This window comes from Odocoileus virginianus, chromosome 17, assembly GCF_023699985.2.
Source record: "Odocoileus virginianus isolate 20LAN1187 ecotype Illinois chromosome 17, Ovbor_1.2, whole genome shotgun sequence".
In the NCBI taxonomy this organism is placed as follows: Eukaryota; Metazoa; Chordata; class Mammalia; order Artiodactyla; family Cervidae; genus Odocoileus; species Odocoileus virginianus.
The window spans coordinates 32,489,786-32,509,609 of NC_069690.1; the positions used below are offsets into that span (position 1 = coordinate 32,489,786).

A 19,824-nucleotide genomic window follows, 5' to 3' on the forward strand; every position below is an offset into this window, starting at 1 on the left:
CAGATGGTGACTGCAGCCATGAAATTAAAAGATGTTTGCTTCCTGGAAGAAAAGTTATGACCAACCTAGACAGCATATTAAAAAGCAGAGACATTACTTTGCCAACAAAGGTCCATCTAGTCAAGGCTATAGTTTTTCCAGTAGTCATGTATGGACTGAGAGTTGGACTATAAAGAAAGCTGAGCGCTGAAGAATTGATGCTTTTGAACTGTGGTGTTGGAGAAGACTCTTGAGAGTCCCTTGGACTGCAAGGAGATCCAAGCAGCCCATCCTAAAGGAAATCAGTCCTGAATATTCCTGGAAGGACTGATGCTGAAGCTCAAACTCCAATACTTTGGCCACCTGATGCAAAGAACTGACTCTTCCGCAAAGACCCTAATGCTAGGAAAGATTGAAGGTGGGAGGAGAAGGGGACGAGAGAGGATGAGATGGTTGGATGGCATTACTGACTCAATGGACTTGAGTTTGAGTAAGCTCTGGGAGTTGGTGATGGACAGGGAGGCCTGGCATGCTGCAGTCCATGGGGTCACAAAGAGTTAGGCACGACTGAGCGACTGGACTTAACTGAAACCAGAAATTATCTTTCAGAAAAATCTCAGTACCCATTTTGGGCTTGGGGTATCCACCAAGCATGGCCACTCCTCTCGCACCCCAGCTGGGGGCGCTGCACCTGGGCTGGGTCTGCTGGGAAAACATCTGCCAAGTTCAAGACACAGAATGATGCTAACACACTGTCCACGAACCTCACTTCCTGGAATTCTACATTGAAGACAAGACAATTCTACATCAAGACCCCTCAGAAAAGCAGCTTTCTGCCCACATTGTTACTGTGAGAACCTGGACACAATTCAGACAGGGTGGAGACTGATCCACGCGGTCCCTTCTCAGAGCATGTCCGTCAGGCGGGGTGCTGTGTGAGAGCCTGTTAGCATAGGGGACACGCAGAACCAGGAAAGAGTGCTATCCCAACCTGCTCTATGGACCTCTCACCCACCCAAGCTCTAACCTTTGAAGTCAAGTGTAACTGTGTAGCAACGTGGAAAATGCACAGCAAGTTATGAGTCAGCTGAGGGGTCCTCTGAGCCTCTGCATCCAGCCCACCATGCCCAGGTTAAGAACAGCCTCTGACTTGCCTGCCTGGCCCCCTCCAGGCAACTCCATGTGGCGCACTGTCAGGGTGCCCACCCTCTCCCGAGCTGGAGGCCCACAGAGGGCCAGGCCTCATCTTCGGACCATGAGGCCTCACTGCCCAGCGCCAGCCCTGGCTAAATGAATGCTGTAACCTTCTGACATGTGTGCTCTGTTACAAACGACACGTGTGTAACACTGGTCTACCATGTATACAATATAAAACATTAGATTCCTTCTGCTCCCATGAAACACACTTCAGACCCAGATTCAGGTCTGTTCATACAGTTGGCCATGGGGGATATGGGTATTGATCTGGTCCTCGCTTCCTCCTCAGAGTAAGAACTCTCTGGCTCTCCCCAGATAGATGGCCATGATGAGGCCCGGCAGCTGGGGTGACGACGTTGTGACAGAAAGGGAAGGGATCCAAACAAACCGGCAGGCCTGGAAAAGCATGTGCTTAGAAAAAACACTCAGAGGACACACCCACACAGGAACAACAGCAGTCTAAGGAGATTATGGAGTGTGTCCATCTTCTTTTCGCACTTTCTACACGATCAGGAGTAGACAGGCATTATCTTACAATGAGAAAACCAGCAGAGTTTCTTATGTGCCACTCTTACCACCTAGACGTGGAGAAGCGGGCCACAGGGGCACTGGCCTGATGGGCTGGTCACTGAGTCGCCAGCAGGCCACGGGAGGAGGCCCATGGGCACACCGCCTGCTGACTCTGACTTTCTGAAAGGGCACGGCTGCCAGTCATCAGTCAGAGGGACAGGAGAAAGAACCTGAACTGGACAGGCCGCAGCCTACGAGAAACCTCAGCACCATGACCATGGTGCCCGCGTCCACCCCGAGACTCCAGCCTATCAGACGTGTGCCCAGGCTCTGAGCAGCCAGCAGCTCAGGGAGCAGAGAAAGGGCAGCTACAAAGTTGGAAACAGCCTTCACTACCAACAAAATCTAACCTCTAGGAATCAGATGGTCTAGACTTAAAGCCTCAAGATATGGCACATTTCCATGTTTCTGGAAAAGCCCACAAAACGTAGTTCCAAAGGCTAAATGTCAAGAAAATGAAAAGAGGGCTAGTGCCCCAGCCTGAAACAACCACCGATGGAGACAGCACACCACACCAGCTGAGGGCCCAGCCTGGATCTCCGCTGCATCTCACGAGGCCAGTCAAGGTGAGCCCTTCATGCTGCATTCCAAGTTGGTGTGTTCAAGGCAGATCCCCAGGACCCAGGGGAAGCCCTCACCTCACACTTGGCATCAGGCAGGTGCTCAGAAAGGATCACCCGTGACAGTGAGGGTACGAGACACAGAGAGGAAGGCACCAGAATGGTGACACCATGTAACACTAATTTGCCCAAACCTCATCCAGGGCTTGAGAAACTCTGGGAAAACAAACTCACTCAGTATTTTACCCTTAATTTCTACCTCTAGGCCCCAGAGCTGAGGCAGTGTGGGCTGTGGGTCGACCAACTTGTTGGCGGTGTGTGGAGGCACCGATTTGGTGGGGGGACATGCAGGCCTCAGCTTGGGGGCTTTGAATGCAAGCGTCCCAGGACAGCTGGGGGCCCCGGGTACTCAACAGGCAGGCCCAGGGGCACTGGGGACCAGCGGGAGTGTCACTCTGAAACACGCTGACTACCTCCCTGCACCAAAGCTAGTCCTCCCTCAGGACAGAGGGTGAGGGGAGAATGGGCCCAGAGCTCAACACGGTGATCCCGCGAGCATTGGCAGGGTGGCTGTAAGGTATATTAGGCCCAAGTGAGGGGGCCACTTCCAGGGCTGCCGGCCACCCCGGTCAGAGCCACCCAGGGAAGAGAGGAGAGGAGTTCTCTGCGGGGGGCCCGGGTGCCAAGGCAGCGGACTGAGCGCACTTCTTCGTAGGCTGCCACGAAATCTGTTTCCAGCATAGCCCACACCAGCTGAAGGTTGTCCAGGAGAGCTAGCAATCAGCCCCAAAGCAAGCCTCACTTCCATCCCCACTGAGTCAGAGACCTCCAAACACTGCAACCTACAACTGATTGGACAGCCAACTCTCTGCTTGCCACGGTCCCGGGTCCCACAGATTTCAGGGAGGATGGCGGGGAACTGAGAAGCAAAATCCACCCCATTCGGTCCTCTGCTCACCCGCCCGCATCACTGCAACATGGAGGACGGCTCCCAGCTGGGTGTGCCGGTGGGACCAGGACCAAACCACAGGCCCAGCCCAGGGGCCCAGTCCTCCCCGCACCTGGGGCTGCCGCCAGCACACCTCCAGTCCTGCAGGGTGCAGGACTGGGAGAGCCCGACAACCACCCAGGCCTCATGCAAAGCAAACAGTGGCTCCCTTGAGGCCTCTGGGTGAGGGGTGTGGAAAGGGGGGCAGGGTAGCCAGGGCTCCTGGGAGAGGGAAGGACCAGTGCTGGACTGCAGAGGGAGCTGCCCTGAGACCTGGGAGGCAGGGAGAGAGCTGGCTGTACTGGGCGACCAGGAGCACACCCAGCAGGCTGCCCGCGTTTCCCACCTTGGGCTGCGGGGTCCCAAGAGAGGCAGGGCTGGGCCGGGTCGCTGGCCGGGCAGGAGGGCGGCCCCGGACGCAGCAGGAAGGGCGGACGCTGGCTCAGCGGTGGCTCCTCACTCTGACCCCGCAGGGGCCCAGTGCGGTGCTGGGGACACAGCGAGGCCTCGGGTGCTGTGGGGCAGGGACACACACACATACATACATACACACACACACACACACACACAGAGACAGGCTGTTAGAGGGAAAAGCAAGGCCGGGCCCCACAAACAGACTCTGAACATGCAGCTTAAGCTCGGGCTCTCAGACGTGGGCCAACTCAGGGCCACTGGGCAGGGAGGCGAAGGCTGAGGCCATGGGACCAGACACAAGGCCCCACCACCTCCTCCCAGCCCTGGAACAGTCTTCACTCGATGCATGGGACATGGCTTCAGCTCCTACTCTCAGTTCTCGGGACTCAGGGGCAATGACCTCAAAAGGCAGGCAGGAGAAAAGCAGCCCCCAGGGCCCTTACGTGACCACTTCCAAAGAGGAGGCCAGCCCGGAGCCCAGCCCACCTGCAGCTGCTTTCTTGGAGGAGAGGGGCTCCCTGAGGGACACATACGACTTCACCTCTTAAGGGCAATCTTCCTTTTCTATCAACCTAGTGTATGGGAGCCCCTGGAGCCCCAGATTGCATGCTCCATTTCTTTTAAGCAGCTTCACCAAGGTCCCAGCCTTTGCCTGAGCAGAGTCATCCAAACTAGGTGGGGAAACGACAAGAACTACAAGTGGGACAAGGAATGCTGGCCTCTGAGCTTGACAATCGCTGAGAATCCCAGAGGCGGGAGCCCGACCCCACTGTGCAAATCTCCTGCTCGACACAAATGCTACAAGTGGCAGGGTGACGACAAACTGAAAACTGCCAAACTAAATAAGCAAGGTCAACAGGGGGTTGTCAAACTGCAAACAACTGGGTTAAAATTTTTTTTAAGCTAACAGTGTTTCTTATTCCAAAAGCAAAGGGTAGGGGTACCTGGATTTTTGTTTTCACAGCAAGAGGAACAATTTCTGTGTCCCTCACCCTGCAGGCTACCAGGGCTGCCTGCTTGCCACTGCACTGAGAAGGCAGAGGGGCACCATTTCAGGGCCCACATCCATGAACATCTAGGATGCCAACATGGCTCCCTGGCCAGCCTCCATCAGGCCCTGAATGCCACTTCTGCTCTCTGACATCACTCCTGAACACTGGGCAAAGACCCAGCATCTTCAACATGCAAAGGGAGAAAACAGAGCAGCCAAGAAAGCACGGACCCAGCCGTGTGACTGAATCAGCAAGGACTCCCGCCCAAGGTGGGAAGGAAGCCTGGCTTCTCCCTCTGCAAGTGAGGCGGACATGCACAGCCTCACCCAGTGATGCTCAAGCAGAACAGACGCTGAGCCAGTCAGGAGACCAGCTTCAGAAAGCCAAGTTTCAGAAAGACACTGAATATGAGATAAAAGAGAGTAGACTCTCCAGGACAGCCAATCCCCTGCTGCTTCAGGCAGCCAGGCCGTTTGCTTCAGCCCTGCCCTGAGGAGGAAGCAGGTAATCCATCCTCTGGGCCCGCCTTGCGCCCGGGGCCAGCCCTGCCCACATGCACAGAGTCGAACCCCAGAATGGCAGAGGGTCTTGGGACCCCAGGCCAGAAGTCCCTCTGTAACCATAACCCCAGGCGGACTGAGGGGCTGCTGCCAGGTGCCAGCAGCAGGAAGGTAGTGGCCACGATCTCTGGCTGAGCCCGGTGCCCGGCATGGGGGTTACTACTCACAGCCATGGTAGGAAGCCGGGGACCCCCCGGCCTTGCCGTACTCCTGCTCTGAGTAGCTGGTGGACAGGTTGGGCTGGCTGGAGCCCCGGCCAAAGGTGATCTGGTTGCTGCCCATGCCGGTGGCCACCTGGGCCATGCGCTCCTTAGTCTTGAGGGCCTGGGCCCGCTCGGCCTTAAGCCGCTCCTCGTCCTTCAGCAGGGCCACTAGCTGCTTGGCCTTCTCACGCACGTTGACCCCCTGGTCCTTGCCGTCACGGTCGACGTACTGGAAGTCCTTCAGGGTCTGGATGGCGAAAATGTTCTCCCGGCACTGCTGGGCCACGCGCTCTGAGCCCGTCTTGATGAGGTAGTCAAGCAGCGTCAGCGCCTTGTACACGTGCCGCCAGTTCTTGCCATGGTCGTTGAGCCGCTTCCACACCATGCTCATGATCTCCGAGAAGGCCACCACGTTGTAGGTCAGGTCTGCGATCTCCGTCATCAGGGAGCTGGACGGGCCCCATGGGTCATTGGAGGTGGCTTCCCGCACTTTTATCTCGGCTTCCGAGTAGTTGTTGACAATGTTTTTCATCTGCCGTCTGATGGACGAGGTCGTCATCTTTACGTTCTGTGACAAGTGCAGATCCCTTCAGAGAGAGAAACTTCCCCGTCTCCAGCAGGTTTGTGCCCCACAGAGGTTCAGTCTCTGTAACAGATCTGGAGCAGGGTCCCTGACGGTCATTTCCTCTAATGGAGCCTCAGATCTGAGAAGCCGGAAGCCATGACCTAGAGAAAGAAGTAACAAATGTTACTGTGCCTGAGTTCCCCTGAGATAGCAGGTGCTCTGCAAATGGCAGGCACTGGTCGGCCAGCCCGGGTGGTGAGAGGACATCCTCTAGCCCCCGAGGACAAAAAGAATGCCATCTTCCCTTCAAAACTAAGATAAGATCAATACTACATGTTAATAACCAATACAATTTAAACTCAAGTTTAAGCCTCTGGAAGGAAAGCAGTAACACTGTAACTCCTGGTCTATTTTCAAACCACTTCTGCTGGATCTGCTCTGCCACACCTGGCAGATGCCCGCTAGAAGAATCTCACACCACCTGCACTGGCTCCAGAGACTCTCTCTGACCCTCTTCTCCTGACTTCTTTCAGAGATGCCCAACCCCTTCGAGACCAGGGCTGAGGCCCCACTGGACTTTCAGAGCCTCCAGCATCTAGCACAAGCTATGTATCGCTGATACAACCTTACAAATAAACTGCTTCTGGCCCAGTTTTCTCATCTCAGAGAGAAGAGAACCGAGGACTTCACATTAACAGGTCCACCCAGTCCTTTGCCACAAACACATCTCTCCAGGGAAGGAACACCTGCGGAGCTGGAGTGAAGGCTATGCCTCTGGCCACAGGCCTGGTCCAGAGTGTGGAGGACACCACTTGGTTTGGCTGCCAGTGAGCATCCAGCACCGCGATATAAACGCTGCTGACACAAGTTAAAAACAGTGCCCCTTCCCCAGGAAGGCATCTGGCAGGGGACAGAGGTGAGCGCGGGGACCTGAGGATGCAAGTCCAGGGCAACTCGACTGTGGCGGTGGGCCACAGAAGGGGGTGAGGAAAGCACTCCCTTTAGAGCTAGCCCTCAGGGGGAGGTCTTCAGAGGAGGAGAGGGGGCAGGCGGGGATTGAAAGGGAAGCGGTGCCAGGTGACTCCTCTCCTACAGAATGGGGAGGGGGCCCAGGACCTGCAGCTCCCCACCCTCACCCCACACCAAGCTGCCACTGGGCTTCTGGCCTGGGAAAGAGCTGGGTGGCCGTGGGCCAGGCTGTCTCACTGTATGCTCACAAAAAGCCTTCCTTCCGGGTAAGGATCACCCCTCCCCTGGTGCAGATGGAGAGCCTTCCTTCTGGGTCATGAGGTCAGCTGACCAAGGCTCCCTGGTGAGGACTCTCTCCCTCCTCCCACAGGGGCCCTCACTCTGCTGCTTCTGCCAGAGGAACAATGGGTGGGTGGGCTCCACCAGCTTCATTCCGGCTTCAGAAATAAGTAATCAGCAAGTGTCAGGAGTGGGGAAGCCACAGGAAATGCCCATTCCTCACATGCAGCCAAATAAGAGAAGCTCATAACCGTCATCCTAGTGACAATTAGACATCTGCTTGGTGAGCAAGGCCTCTCCACCCTCAGACAGGTGAAGAATTCTGTCTTCATCTGCAGATGCAGGGCTTCAGCAGAATGGGACTCAGCTGAAGGTGGGCAGAGTGAACTCCACTGCCCCGCCGGCTCTTACAAACCTTGTACAGTGTGTGCGAGGAGCAGGGCCAGATGCTCTGTGGGGACCTGCATGTGTGACATGACCAGGCTGGTCATCCATGACCGCCAGACAGGATGGGACTCAGACGAGGCCTCCCGAGCAGTTCTGGCTCTCAGAGTAAACGCTCCAGCGCCACTGGTCACACTCGAGGTCCCAAAGCCCCAGGGTCGCCCAGCATTCTGTCTGTCACCCACCTGGGGCTCGGCAGGCTCCCCTACCCTGCACTTCACAGCTGCAGAAGCCATCACAGCCACATGTAACCTGCAGCATACGTGCCCTGTCCCAGGCAACAGTCCATCCACACACACAAAGCCTGAAGGACAGGCCCTTAGCCACAGCTGAGCCATGGCCCAGTACGACCAAGGAGCTGCATCCCTTGGCCCCAACATGCAGGCAGCCCAGCCAGAGTCTCGGATCATGACTCTTACTCAAGAGCAGCCTATAATGGTGACCATAAAGTAACAGCTGGATCACATTTGCCAAAGACGAGCTGGGGCAGAAAAATTCTGGCATATTTGAAAACACAACCAGAATTCCACTGACAGTGGAGACTACAAATAGATTGAATAAACAGCAAACAGAACAACACTAAAAAAACAAACAAAAAATTCCAAGGCTAGAGCAATGCCCCTGGAGGCAAGAAGAATTCCATAAAAATGTGTTCAAGAGCCTGCAGAGTTGGGTGGGGAAATTCCTTCCAAATCCAGAGTCCCAGATGAAGAAGGAAGCAGCCCTCATGGCTCCAGACCCCAGGTGGGCCCTGGTCAAAGCCCACGTGAGTCCTGGTCATCCTTTCTGTGACAGGGACGTGACTGGCCAGGTGTCAAGAAGATGCTGATGGTTGGGGTCTCCACCAAACCCCCATTGGGGGGCTTTTCAGGGGTCGGGGATCATTATCAGGGACCCAGACCAGCTATGAGGGAATGGCAGCAAATGTCTCTCCCCTCCCCAAACCTAACAGGACCCGCAGGTGGCAGCTCCTGCTCTGCGTCTGGCAGCCTTCTGTGACTTTCTACAGGCAGGTGACACCTGCAGGGAAGCTGAGGGCCATCCGCCTCACTCACCGAAGGTAGCATCCGTGTCCCAGGACTCCTTGGTGGGCAGAGAAATCAAATCTTATATCTCTACCCCAAAAGCGGTCTTCAAGAAAACTCTGCATTCATATATGTGAAGAATTTCAAAAACAAACATCTGAGCCTCTTAACTCTGAGATGTGAAGCAGGTACAGTGACAGCACCCGCAGTGCAGGAAGAACCCCAGGTGCCAGTTAACTGGCTGCAGGGGGACTGACCATCCCCTCAACGCTGGATGACCCCTGCCCCCTCAAAAAGAGCCACCTGGGGGCTTCTCCCAAGACAGGACAGTCTTGGAACAAGCACAGGAAAATTCAAATTCGATGTCACAGACTCCAATGACCACGTTAGTGATTTTTCTAAAAGCAGAAATCAAGCACTGAAAACACATGTGAGGAATCCCACTTTTCTTTACCAGTGTGGCAGATTGTTCAGTCTCTAGGAAGAGCAGTTGGGCTGCAGGTTACATGGGGGTTAAAGTGCAGTCATTCTGAAAGATGGTGTGAAACAAGGACCAGGCTCAGGAGACATGGTTCTGGCCATCCGACAACACAGTCACTTAGAAATGGTGGTGTGGCAAGCAGCACCTCCCGGAGAGAAGCGAGGACCAAAACACTGGTGCCTGGACTAGTGGATGCATGAGCATGCCTACGAGGACAGAAAATTCCTCAATGTTCCCCTCCACTACTCCTCCAAGTAGTTTTGCTAATGACCAACCGGGGACAACATTCTTAAACAACCCTGCCAGAAACCAGACAGCACACAGAACCAGGGGCTTGGAAAGCAGAGCTCGGGGCTGGGCCAGGCCCAGCCTCCCGCTCCTGGATGGCAGGGTAAACTGGATATCCAGCCTAGCCTCCCGTCCCAAGGCCCCTTTCTGACAAAGGCTCAACTCCTGTGAGCTCCAGGGTGTCACAGGAGCCCCCACCTCAGACCAGCCCCAGGTCAGCCACCATGAGGCTAGAGTTCTGGCGACAAGCCTAGTAGTGGATGTTTCTCTTGGCCTGTGGGGCTTCCCGGGTCTGTGGAGTGAGAAAAGCAGCCCCCGAACTCAGCCCCCCTCTAAGAAAGGAGCTTGTGACCCCTGGGCCAGAGTCTCCATTCTAACATGCTGAGTGACTCTACCACCAGAGAGAGACCCCCCCTGATGGCCAGTGGCCACACCACCCAGAGACTGGGGCACAGAAAGGGGCATCTGCTGGCTTCACACCCACCCACCCACACACACACACCCAGGGCAGGCCCACGATGGGGTTGATCAGAAGTTTCCAGCTTGAGACACTCGGGGAAAAGAACAGAGCTACATGGGAAAATGTAGAATTCCCAGGGCTTCATGCTTAATTTAGACCTGGCTGGTCACTGTGGTGGCGATGAGTGCTGGGCTGTGGCCACGTCCTAAGAAGCCAGCAAGAGAGGGGAAGCCGGGGCGGGGGGTGCGGCTGTGGACCACACAGACCTGGTTTCAGGCACAGCAGTCACCCGACACTGCTCTCTCAGGAGCTCAAGATGCTGCCCAGAGGAAGCCCGCGGGTGAGGACAGGCACCTCCAGGCAGTGTCCGGCCTTGCACAAGGGGCTCCCATGGGCTTCCAGGAGTGTGGCTGAGGTCCTTGCAGCCCACCCCAGGCAGTGCGGGGGGCACCAGAGCCCGGAAGACAGCGCACCCAGCAGGTGAGCTCCTCCGGGGCCAGCATGGGTGCACCCTCCACCCCCTGGCACTCTCCCCGTCCCAGGCATGGCCTGCTCCCCTGCCCGCGGCCTCCCCCTGGCACTGCCCACTGGCTCTTTCCTGTCAGTTGAGATCTGGGGACCACGGTCACTCTCTCAAGTCACCAGCTCCCACTGTGGGCAGATCCTCTCCATGTGGGATACGTTCCTGCTCATCCCAGTTGCTGCGTCCCCATCTTCACCATGTGTCCTCAGCACAGGCTGCTCTGACGTGGGCTGAGCGAGCGGGCACAGAGGGAAACTGAACAAGGCAGACAGCACCCTACCCCCCTCCACTCCTCAGACACGGGGCTCACACTGGGCTAGTCCCCCAGCAGTCTCCCTCAGGGTCTCTGTTGCTGAGGTCAGAACAGCCACTCTGCCCAGTGAACATATAAAACCACTCCACGTGGTTAAGAGTTCACAACAAAGAACCTGAGGGCAGGGGTGAACCATGTCAGCCAGTAGCACCCAGGCAGTCCCACGGGCAGCAGAGCCCTGCCTCCCTACCAGCCTGGGCTCAGGAGCAGACCAGGTGATGAGATGGGGCAGCCGCTGCTCGGCGCTGAGGGACATGGGTCCAGACACCTGCATCCTCCCAGAGTGTGCCCCTGAGGATGTTTCTCAGCAGCACCCCAAGGGCAGCCTGGGGACACGGTCCAGGGTAGGGGACACGGCTATAGAAGCAGCAGGGCCTGGGCAGAACACGCTGGGCAGAAGGCACCTCCTGGTCAGGCAGGTGGGATCGTCCACAAGCCCCTTCCTGACCGTCATGCCCGGGCTCAGGCCCAGTCCTTTCCTGTGTGGCTGGCATTTCCAACAAGGCCTCAGATGTGCTAACTCTCTGATGCCAACAGTCACCCGAACAGAACAGGCTCAGAATAGAAACTGAAAATAGCACAGGCTCTCTCAACAGACGCTGGAGAATCCTAACAGCCCTGACTGCATGCCAGAGCGTCTGCTCACTGAACCTCAGTAAGAATTCGCAGGTGAGGAAGTTGGGCACAGAGAGGGTAAGAAACTGGCCTGAGCCACATGCCAGCACGTGGCAGGACCAGGACTTGCTCCCAGATGTCTGGCTTCTGGTCCTATCCTCTTCATCTCGTCTAACTGTTTGGCTTCAGACAAAACCCAAACTATCATGAGAGTAGTGAATCCTTCCTTGCTGAATCCAGAGGCTTCGAAGGCCCCTCCTGTCAGGTGCTAAACAGGCAGAGAGACAGCACAGAAATAACCACCCTCCTACCCCTGCTCCGCCCGTCTCCAGCTCAGCAAGCCAAGCGGGCAGGAGCCCAGATGCTGGAGCTAAAGGGCCAGCCCCTGCCCGCGTGCGGACGTGAGGCCCAGGCGGTGTGGTGCTGTCCTGGGACAGGCCCCTGGCATTCCCAGCACCTTCCAACATGGCCCACCAAGGAGGGGCCTTTAAGGTTCTTCCCAGAAAGCACTGCCCTGGAAAGCGTCAGGCCCCACAGAGAGGAACATGAGGAAAGCTGGCGGGTGGAAGGAAGCCTGCGCATCAGAGACTCCAAGACGACGTAAACATCAGCCCATCAGAACTCACACCTTAAGAAACGGGACCTCTTCAGTGACTGCTGCATCTTCTGCTGAAGCAGCCACATGGGCTGGAACAACCTGAGAGCTCTGATTACTCCTTTAAGAACAGCCGTCGTCTGAAGTACCACCAAGAAAAAACCAGTCTCAGTGCCGAAAGGTAAACTTCCTCTTTTGGTTCAGAATAAAAATACGACTTCCCTCCTCCTCCTCTGCTGGAGAAGTTCCCAGGATTTTATTTACTCTGCACCGCTGACTGGACTCTCAAATGTCAGCGTCAGCCCAGAGAAGGTCTTCCAGCCACCACTCTGTCCTCTTACATTTTTATGACGTATGTGCTGCTGGGCACACACAAGAGCACACACCAGCCACATGCAGGCACAGACAACATGCCCCTGTCACCCAGACCCCTTCCCCACCCCACCCCCGCAAAGAGCTCGGGTTCTGAGCTCCGCGGTCCCATGGTTTTTAAGAAAGAAGATGATGGTCTCACCATGGACATCGTCCAACCACCACAGTCTGCCCTGGCATTGATACTGGGGCTCTGAGACTTGTCCACGCTGCTGCGTGTTCCTGCCATGTGACAGCGCCTGTGGTCACGTGTAGCGACACACACCCCCTCTCCTGTCTGGGGACACCTGGGCCCACTTCACCTTCTTGCCATCGTGAACAGTACTGGTGTGTGCACATAAGTCCCCAAGACTCATGCACCAAGGCCTCTAGACCCTGCTCCGGGAGCAGAGCTATTGCTCTGCAGGGCACATAGCGACGTCTGCACGGCATTTTACAAACTTTCTTGCTGTTCTCTCTTGTAACGTCATTTCCTCGTCACAGCGCAGGCAGACGTACGGTTTAGCCGATACTTTTCACACATTGGGCACACAAGGAATGATGCCCATGGGGAAGCCCAGGACGCAGCCCCGGCCCCCGTCTGGGTCGGGACAGCCGGCGGGACACCTGTGCACCTGGGGCAGAGCTGGGGAAGGATGGGGGCAGAGGGGAGCCGTGGGCATGAGTGGAAGAGGTGGCGAGGCAGGGGGCAGGTCTGGGGGCATCACGCACTGAGGAATCTGGACCTGCCAATTCGTTACTCCCCTTCCAGGTCTCTGTCAAACCCTCCAAGTAAGAGTCATACGGTTAACACTCACAGGGCACTTCTGACATTCCAGGCGCTGTGTTAGGAATCCTCCTCTTTAATTTGTAATATAAACTGCATTATTGTATACCTAATATTTTACTTCAAATCAATCTACTTTGTTTTTGGCCACACTCAGCTTGTGAGATCTTAGTTCCTGACCAGGGACTGAGCCAGGGCCATGGCAGTGGAAACACAGAGTCCTAACCACTGGACAACCACGGAAGTCCCTAAATCAGTTTACTTCTAATTCAAATACTTGCATTAAGTAATCACACACATGAAATCAGGTATCATGCTATGGCATTTGGGCAGAGGAGGTCTTTCTATTTGTTTTTACTAAGACGAAATTCGCCATTTTAAAGTAGGCAATTCACACTCACAACTTGGGATCTTCACAGTGTTGGATGGGCTTCCCAGGTGGCACTAGTCGTAAAGAACCTGCCTACCAATGCAGGACACATAAGAGATGTGGGCTCAATCCCTGAGTTGGGAAGATCCCCTGGAGGAGGGCATGGCAACCCCCTCCAGTATTCTTGCCTGGAGAATCCCATGGACAGGGGAGCCTGGCAGACTACAGTCCGTGGGGTCACAAAGAGTCAGACACGACTCAGTGACTTAGCATACATGCACAGTGTTGGGTAAGTCACTGCAGTGGACGTTTTCATCCCCCAGGAGACTCTGCTCATTGGCCATCACTACCCACTCCTCCTCTCACCAGCCCCCAGCAACGTTTTCATCTCCCGGGAGGCCCTGCTCATCAGCCATCACTACCCACTCCTCTTCTCACCAGCCCCCAGCAAGCTGCCTCCTGTCTCTGTGGACTCACCTACTCTGGACATTTCACACAAAACCACACAGTATGTTCCTTTTATGTCTGGCTGCTTTCACTCAAGAGTATTCTAAAGGTTCATTTATACTGCATTATCAGTACCTCATTCCTTTATGTGGTAATTTCCTCTCATAAGGACAGACCACATTGATTTACCCACTGATCAGCTAGACACCTGGACTGTTTCCATGTCTTGGCCTTTATGCACAATGCTGCTGTGAACTCTGCATATGAGTTTGTATGTGGATGTATGTGCTCAGCTCACCTGGGCAGGTGCTGAGGAAGAGGGCTGCTGGGTCACATGGGAGCTCTCGGTTTAACTTTCTAAGGAACCAGCAAAGGTACCGTGGCATTCTGACGATAAAAAACTCTTTAAGATGAGTAACATTCAACGGCTTCCACTTAACATTATTTTAAGAAACACTGCTGCAGCCGAAGCTACTGGAGTGGGTGTGCATGTCTGGGGGCAGAGAAGCAGCGCAGTGGAGGCGGGGCTCCTGCAGTCCTGATGAAGTCACAGCAGGTGGATTGGGGGTGGGGGGGGGGGGGAAGAGCAGGAAGCAGGCAGATGCCCATACCACAGTGCCTGGCTGCCAGCGGAATGGCAGGGACACAGTATGTCAAGGTGGGGAAGGTGTGCCCACTTCAGAAGAAGGAAGGAGGCCATATAACAATGAAGACAATGAAGCTGGAGGTGCTGGCAGGACCAGCACAGAGAACAGACACGGCCGGGGCAGCTGTGCCAAGGGCTGGGGTGAGCACTGGGGGAGCCCAGGAGAGCAGGCAGGGGGCGCAAGTCAGAAGGGGGTGAGTGGCCATCAGTGATGTCCAAGAAGGGCCAGGAGAGAGGTGGAGACACAGGAGAACCATCCTGTGGTGCAGGGGAGGGGAGCTGAGGGGATTTGGGGCATGATGCCAACCAACAGGGATGAAGAGCCCAGAGCAGGCAGCAGGAGGCAAGCCTCAGGCTGGGAGGGCTGTACCTTCTCTGCCTGGTTATGCCAACAAACAGCTCCAACACCCAGTGTGGGGCCCTCAGCCCTCCAGACCTGCTGCACGGGGCTGGCCTCTGTGGCACAGCACCGAGCCCATCACTGCCCCCCCACCTCCAGCCAGCCTTGCAGAGCACCCCCCCACCTGCTGCGGCTGCCCTGCAGGCCACCTGCGCTTCCGGCCTCCCCCATCTCTCCCCACTTCCTCCCACGGCCTCTGGACAGAGGCCCCGACTGTCTGCACACTGGGGCTGCCTCACAGGGCCTGGCGCGGAGCCGGGCACACAGCTGCCCCGGGAAGGAGTGACTCAACCCCACCTGCTCCCACGCTGCCCCAGCCTCGGCTGCTCCCCACACTCATCCGATGCCCGGGTCCAGGGCCCCCAACGTCTCACGGGGTATGGAAACATGGGCTGTGATGCTGCTGGGGGTTAAAAATTACCACTAGTTGGAGTGGAGAGAGAGCTGCCCCCACACCATGTTTTCGTCACCTCACTAATCTGTTTCCTCCTCAGAAAAATGGCAGCAGCAGCCTTGGAAGCAGACAGATGACCCCATGAAGGATCTGAGTGGATGGAGGGGAGACTCTTCACTTCTTCTGCGGGGCCCACAGCTGCTCGCAGGCCTTTGCCACACCCTCTTCAGTCCCGCTGGGCACCTCCCCCACCCAGGAGAAAAGCAGGACTGGAGAGGCCCACGTCTAGCAAGGCGGCACTGAGTCAATTTCACACTAAAGTTAACAAGCAGAAACAAACCGCGGCTGGCATACCATGTAATTTTTTTAATTCTTAAAAGATTAGAAGTATGCTGCTGAATGTCAAAACACAAAAACCAAAAAAGAAGTTAAAGTTGTTATTTTCCTTTTGGCTTTATCTCCATTAACAAATACTTCTCTTCAAACAACGTTTACATTGCCTTTGTCCTACTTTGTTGAGGAAAATAATAAATGAGTGAGTTTCCAGCACGGATGACAGTGCACACAGAGATCTGCCCAGAAAACACTCCACTTTAGAGAAAGAAGTGTTTCCCTGCCTCACTGGCCACCAGCCTCCTGCTCCCTCAGTCAGCCCGGGGACGAACAGGGGGAGGACCAGGCCCTTCGGCACACCTGTGCTTCACAGGAAGACAACCAAACCTGGGGAGGCCAGCCCGCTCACTCACTGACCGCAGGCTCGGCTGCTGCTGGCCAAACTCACCGACGTGACCACTGAGTTTATCGATGGCTTACTATGTGGCCCAGCCTGCAAGGGAAGCACATCACAGGAGAGGAGAGAGGGTGAGTGAGGCAGTGCCCACCAAGGAGGCTCAGGGCCAGCTCCTCAGCCTCAGAACCCAAACATAACTTACAGGAGGCTCCCGGGTCCTTCCTTGAAGACCACCACATGTTCTAAGCTGCTCCCTGGAGGACTCGTGGTCTCTCCACCAACCAGCTTCCAAGGCGGACCTACCAGTGGCAGGTAATTTGCACCTGGGAGCCCCACCTTGCAGTGACCCCTCCCCTGGGCCCAGGATGCCCACTCCCCCTCTGTGGTCATCATTTCTGCGCACCAAGGACTTCCAGTCCACTGCCTCCTGGACCTGTAACAGAGCTGTGTTCCCTGCTCCTCAGGGATCAGCCACGGCTCTAGCTAGTAAAACATGGCAGAAGGGAGGTGTGATGTTCTGGGTCCAGCACCTCAGAGGCCAGTTCCCCGCAGCGTGGGGGGGTGGTGGAGGCCTGTGTCTCCGCCAGAGAGAAAGGATGAGGTGCCCAAGTATGCATGTGGCCCTGGAGTTCACAGCAGCATTGCTCCTAACAGCCAGCCAGTGAGAAGAGCTTCCCTTCACAGATGAATGGGTAAATAAACAACAAAACGTGGTCTACCCATACAGCCTCAACAAGGAAGGAAGTGCAGGCACAGACAGGGCCAGCAACAAAGCTGGACCTTCCTGCTGGGCCTTCCCCTGGCCTCAGTGAGACAGAGAGAGACGTGGACCTGCGGGGAGACGAACAGGCCCTCAGAGGCCAGCTGCACTGGCCGGGGACTTTCTCTCTCAACTGACTGCACGCTCAGAAGTCGCCAGTTCATTGGGCACTGTGCTTGGCCCCTTCCACATAACCTCCTGCGAGGCAGGAGGCCTTGGGGAATGGATTCCAGGTTACATCTGTGAGCCTCATGACACAGGTTTTTAAACATCTTTTATTTCTGAGAGCTTGAGTCAGAAGCAGTGTGCCCATGGTTTTTTTCTTTTAAAGAAGACAATATTTGTTTCCCTCTTCCTAGTTTTAACCCAATTTTCTTTTTCTTTCCTCCCAGTGGCCTTGAGTGGTCTACCACATAGATTTCTTCACCATCCACTGGCTGGCAGAGCAACGCCACAAATCACTGATGCAGGACCCCCCCCCCCCCACATACACACACACCAGGTCCACTGCCCTCACAGGACGCACAGCCTCAGGGGAGGCCAGCATCTCCTTCCTGGAGGTGCCTGTAACCAGCCAGGCAGACAAGGAAGTGGGGACCCCTCCCCAGCATGGCAGAGCTGCTCACAGGGCCTCGGGCTGGGCACAGGCACATCCACACCAAGGGCCCCAGAGGGAACTCACTCAGCGCTGACTTGTCGTGGGTCACCCCAAAGTGACCCGTGGACCCACAGCCTGGACTGGAGCAGAGGGAGCTGGTGAGCCCCAAGTAAACACGTTCCTGAGGAACAGGCCTGCTTTCTCTTCCAGAGCCTCCAGAAAGGAGAGGCATAAACCACCCATGACCACCTCATCATAAACCAGCCTGACCTCAGTGAGGGAGAAGGTTTCTTCAGAAACCCAGGACGACAGGCTGGACACCACGCCAGCCCAGAAGGGAAGGTTTCAAAGATCCAGCACCCAGGCACCTGGCCCTGGGAGAATGGGGTATCAGTGTCACTCCCTGAACTACATGGTAAAAGGCAACCTAGGCCCCAAAAGCTGCAGCTGACTCTGCCCGGGGGGCACTGCCCACTCTGGAGTCTCTGAGGCTCGCAGAGCCAGCAGTCTTCCGCTCCACTGTTCAGCCCCAAAGTCATCCTCCCTGAAGGCCACCCTGCCTACACGCCCCATCCCAGCAACCCCTACAGCCCCCCTGTCAGGGTCTCCTCCTCCCCCTCCCATATCCAACTGCTGAATACGCCCCTAATTCCCCAGCCTCACCCCCAGTGGTGCTCTCTCCCAGCCACAAGACCCCACACCCACAGCAAGGGAGTGGGGGACAAACCACAGGAGGCAGCTGACCTCTTCCCAGCTCAGCCATCTGAGAGAAAGCTCTGTGCCATCCCATGACAGTCACGCAGGCCACAAAGACTCCTGGGCACTAAACAAAAAACTTAGAGAAAATACACCAAAATATTAACCACAATTACAGTGACGAGGTTGGTTCTAGCTTGGCCCTTCCTACTTTTATGAACTTCCCACATTTTCTTTCATTACCATTAAGACAGGCATCATCAACATTCCCCGCGAGACGTAGCACAGAGAAGAACCAGCCTGAAGACATTTGGTCAGTGCGTATGTTTTTTTTTTTTCGGTGCATATGTTTTATCAGAGCTGGCTTCAGTCTTTGGAAAAACTATCGATAATCAGATGGTGAAGAGGGAAAGAAGTTACCAAGACTCTCGCTCAAAGTCAAAAGAACCTAATGAAAAAAACCTGGGAAGAGGGAGAGAGCGGGAAGAAATAATAAAAGGTTTGGTTTTGTTGTTTAAAGAAAACATTTGTTTCTCTTTCGTCAAATATTAACATCTACCTAACACCTTGCAGTCAGGTTACATGGTGATTTCTTATGCTACTTACTTTACTCTCCTGCCAATAAAGAATATTTTTTAAAATCAAGACGGAATGTGTTTTCGGTCATAATTTATTCCTTCTCTTGATTAGAGCAGGGAGAGTGCTCCTTTAACACACAGGCAGGGTCAGATTAGTTGAAAAGACCCTGTTATGAATGCCTTCTTATCCACTGGTCTTCTCTAGAACTGCATTCCATAGCAAATGGCAGCCTGACTGGGCTCCACACACAGGCTCCGGTCCTGGACGGCCCGAGGACGTTATCACACAGCCGCGCTCCCACCAGGCAGGCCCAAAGCCCTCAGAGCAAACTCTACAGCCACTCATCCCTGGTCTGTCCAGGAGGTAAGGCCTCTGTGGGCTGGCCAAGGAGAGGTCCCGCTGGTTCCACCAGCAAGAAGGCTACCAGGAGGTACATGATCCACCTGATTGCTTCTCTGAGCTCAGGCCACCATCCTTTGCATCGGCTGTCCTCCCCAACTCCATCCTTTCTGCCTATGTTTCCTGCCTTGTTGCTAAAAAGAATGCAAACAGCCAACAGCAGTGGCTCACAACCCCCGCCTGTGAGAGGGTTCTGTGTTGGGATCTCCAGCAAGCTTCAGGAACTAACATGCTCAGGCCCCACCCAGAATAATTAGAACCAAAGGTGACAGGGGCCCAGCATTTGAGAACCACTGGCTCAGAGGAAGCCAGGAGACACAGCGAATAGCGAATAGCGAGTGAATGAAGAAACCCAGGCAACAGGGAAACAGAAGGGGGAGGAAAAAAAGCAGGGCCAGAAAACAAGGTTAGAAACCAAGTGCAGACCACACCAGAGTTGGGACAAGAGACTGGCTCTGAGCTGAGCTTCCTGGCGGCCAAAGCAAAGATGACTCACACTGTCTACAGACAAAAACAGACCAGAGTCACAGAAGAAGCTTCTCCTTGTCCTGGGGCCTGAGATGAACCCCACCCTCATGTCCTCATAAGGGGACACATAGCGTGACATAGATGAAACGTGCTCCCAACACCAGGACCAGACCCCTATG

The 19,824-nt window shown here is 55.3% G+C and overlaps 1 protein-coding gene across 9 annotated transcripts in view; it reads right to left on the minus strand.

Moving 5' to 3' along the window:
* The window catches only part of EPN2 (epsin 2), a 51,956-nt gene that overhangs the window by 19,089 nt on the left and 13,043 nt on the right, over nt 1-19,824 (minus strand). For 6 of the 9 annotated variants that reach the window (XM_070479222.1, XM_070479219.1, XM_070479221.1 and 3 more), the window contains exons 2-3: nt 5,428-6,189; nt 3,641-3,808 (exon numbers count right to left, since the gene is read on the minus strand). In XM_070479222.1, coding sequence (XP_070335323.1) covers nt 3,641-3,808; nt 5,428-6,022 — 763 coding nt within the window. In that variant the 5' untranslated portion in view covers nt 6,023-6,189. Of the gene's footprint in view, nt 1-3,640; nt 3,809-5,427; nt 6,190-12,053; nt 12,079-19,824 lie in introns of those variants that run through there. The other 3 variants (XM_070479223.1, XM_070479224.1, XM_070479218.1) reach the window with 2 other exon arrangements.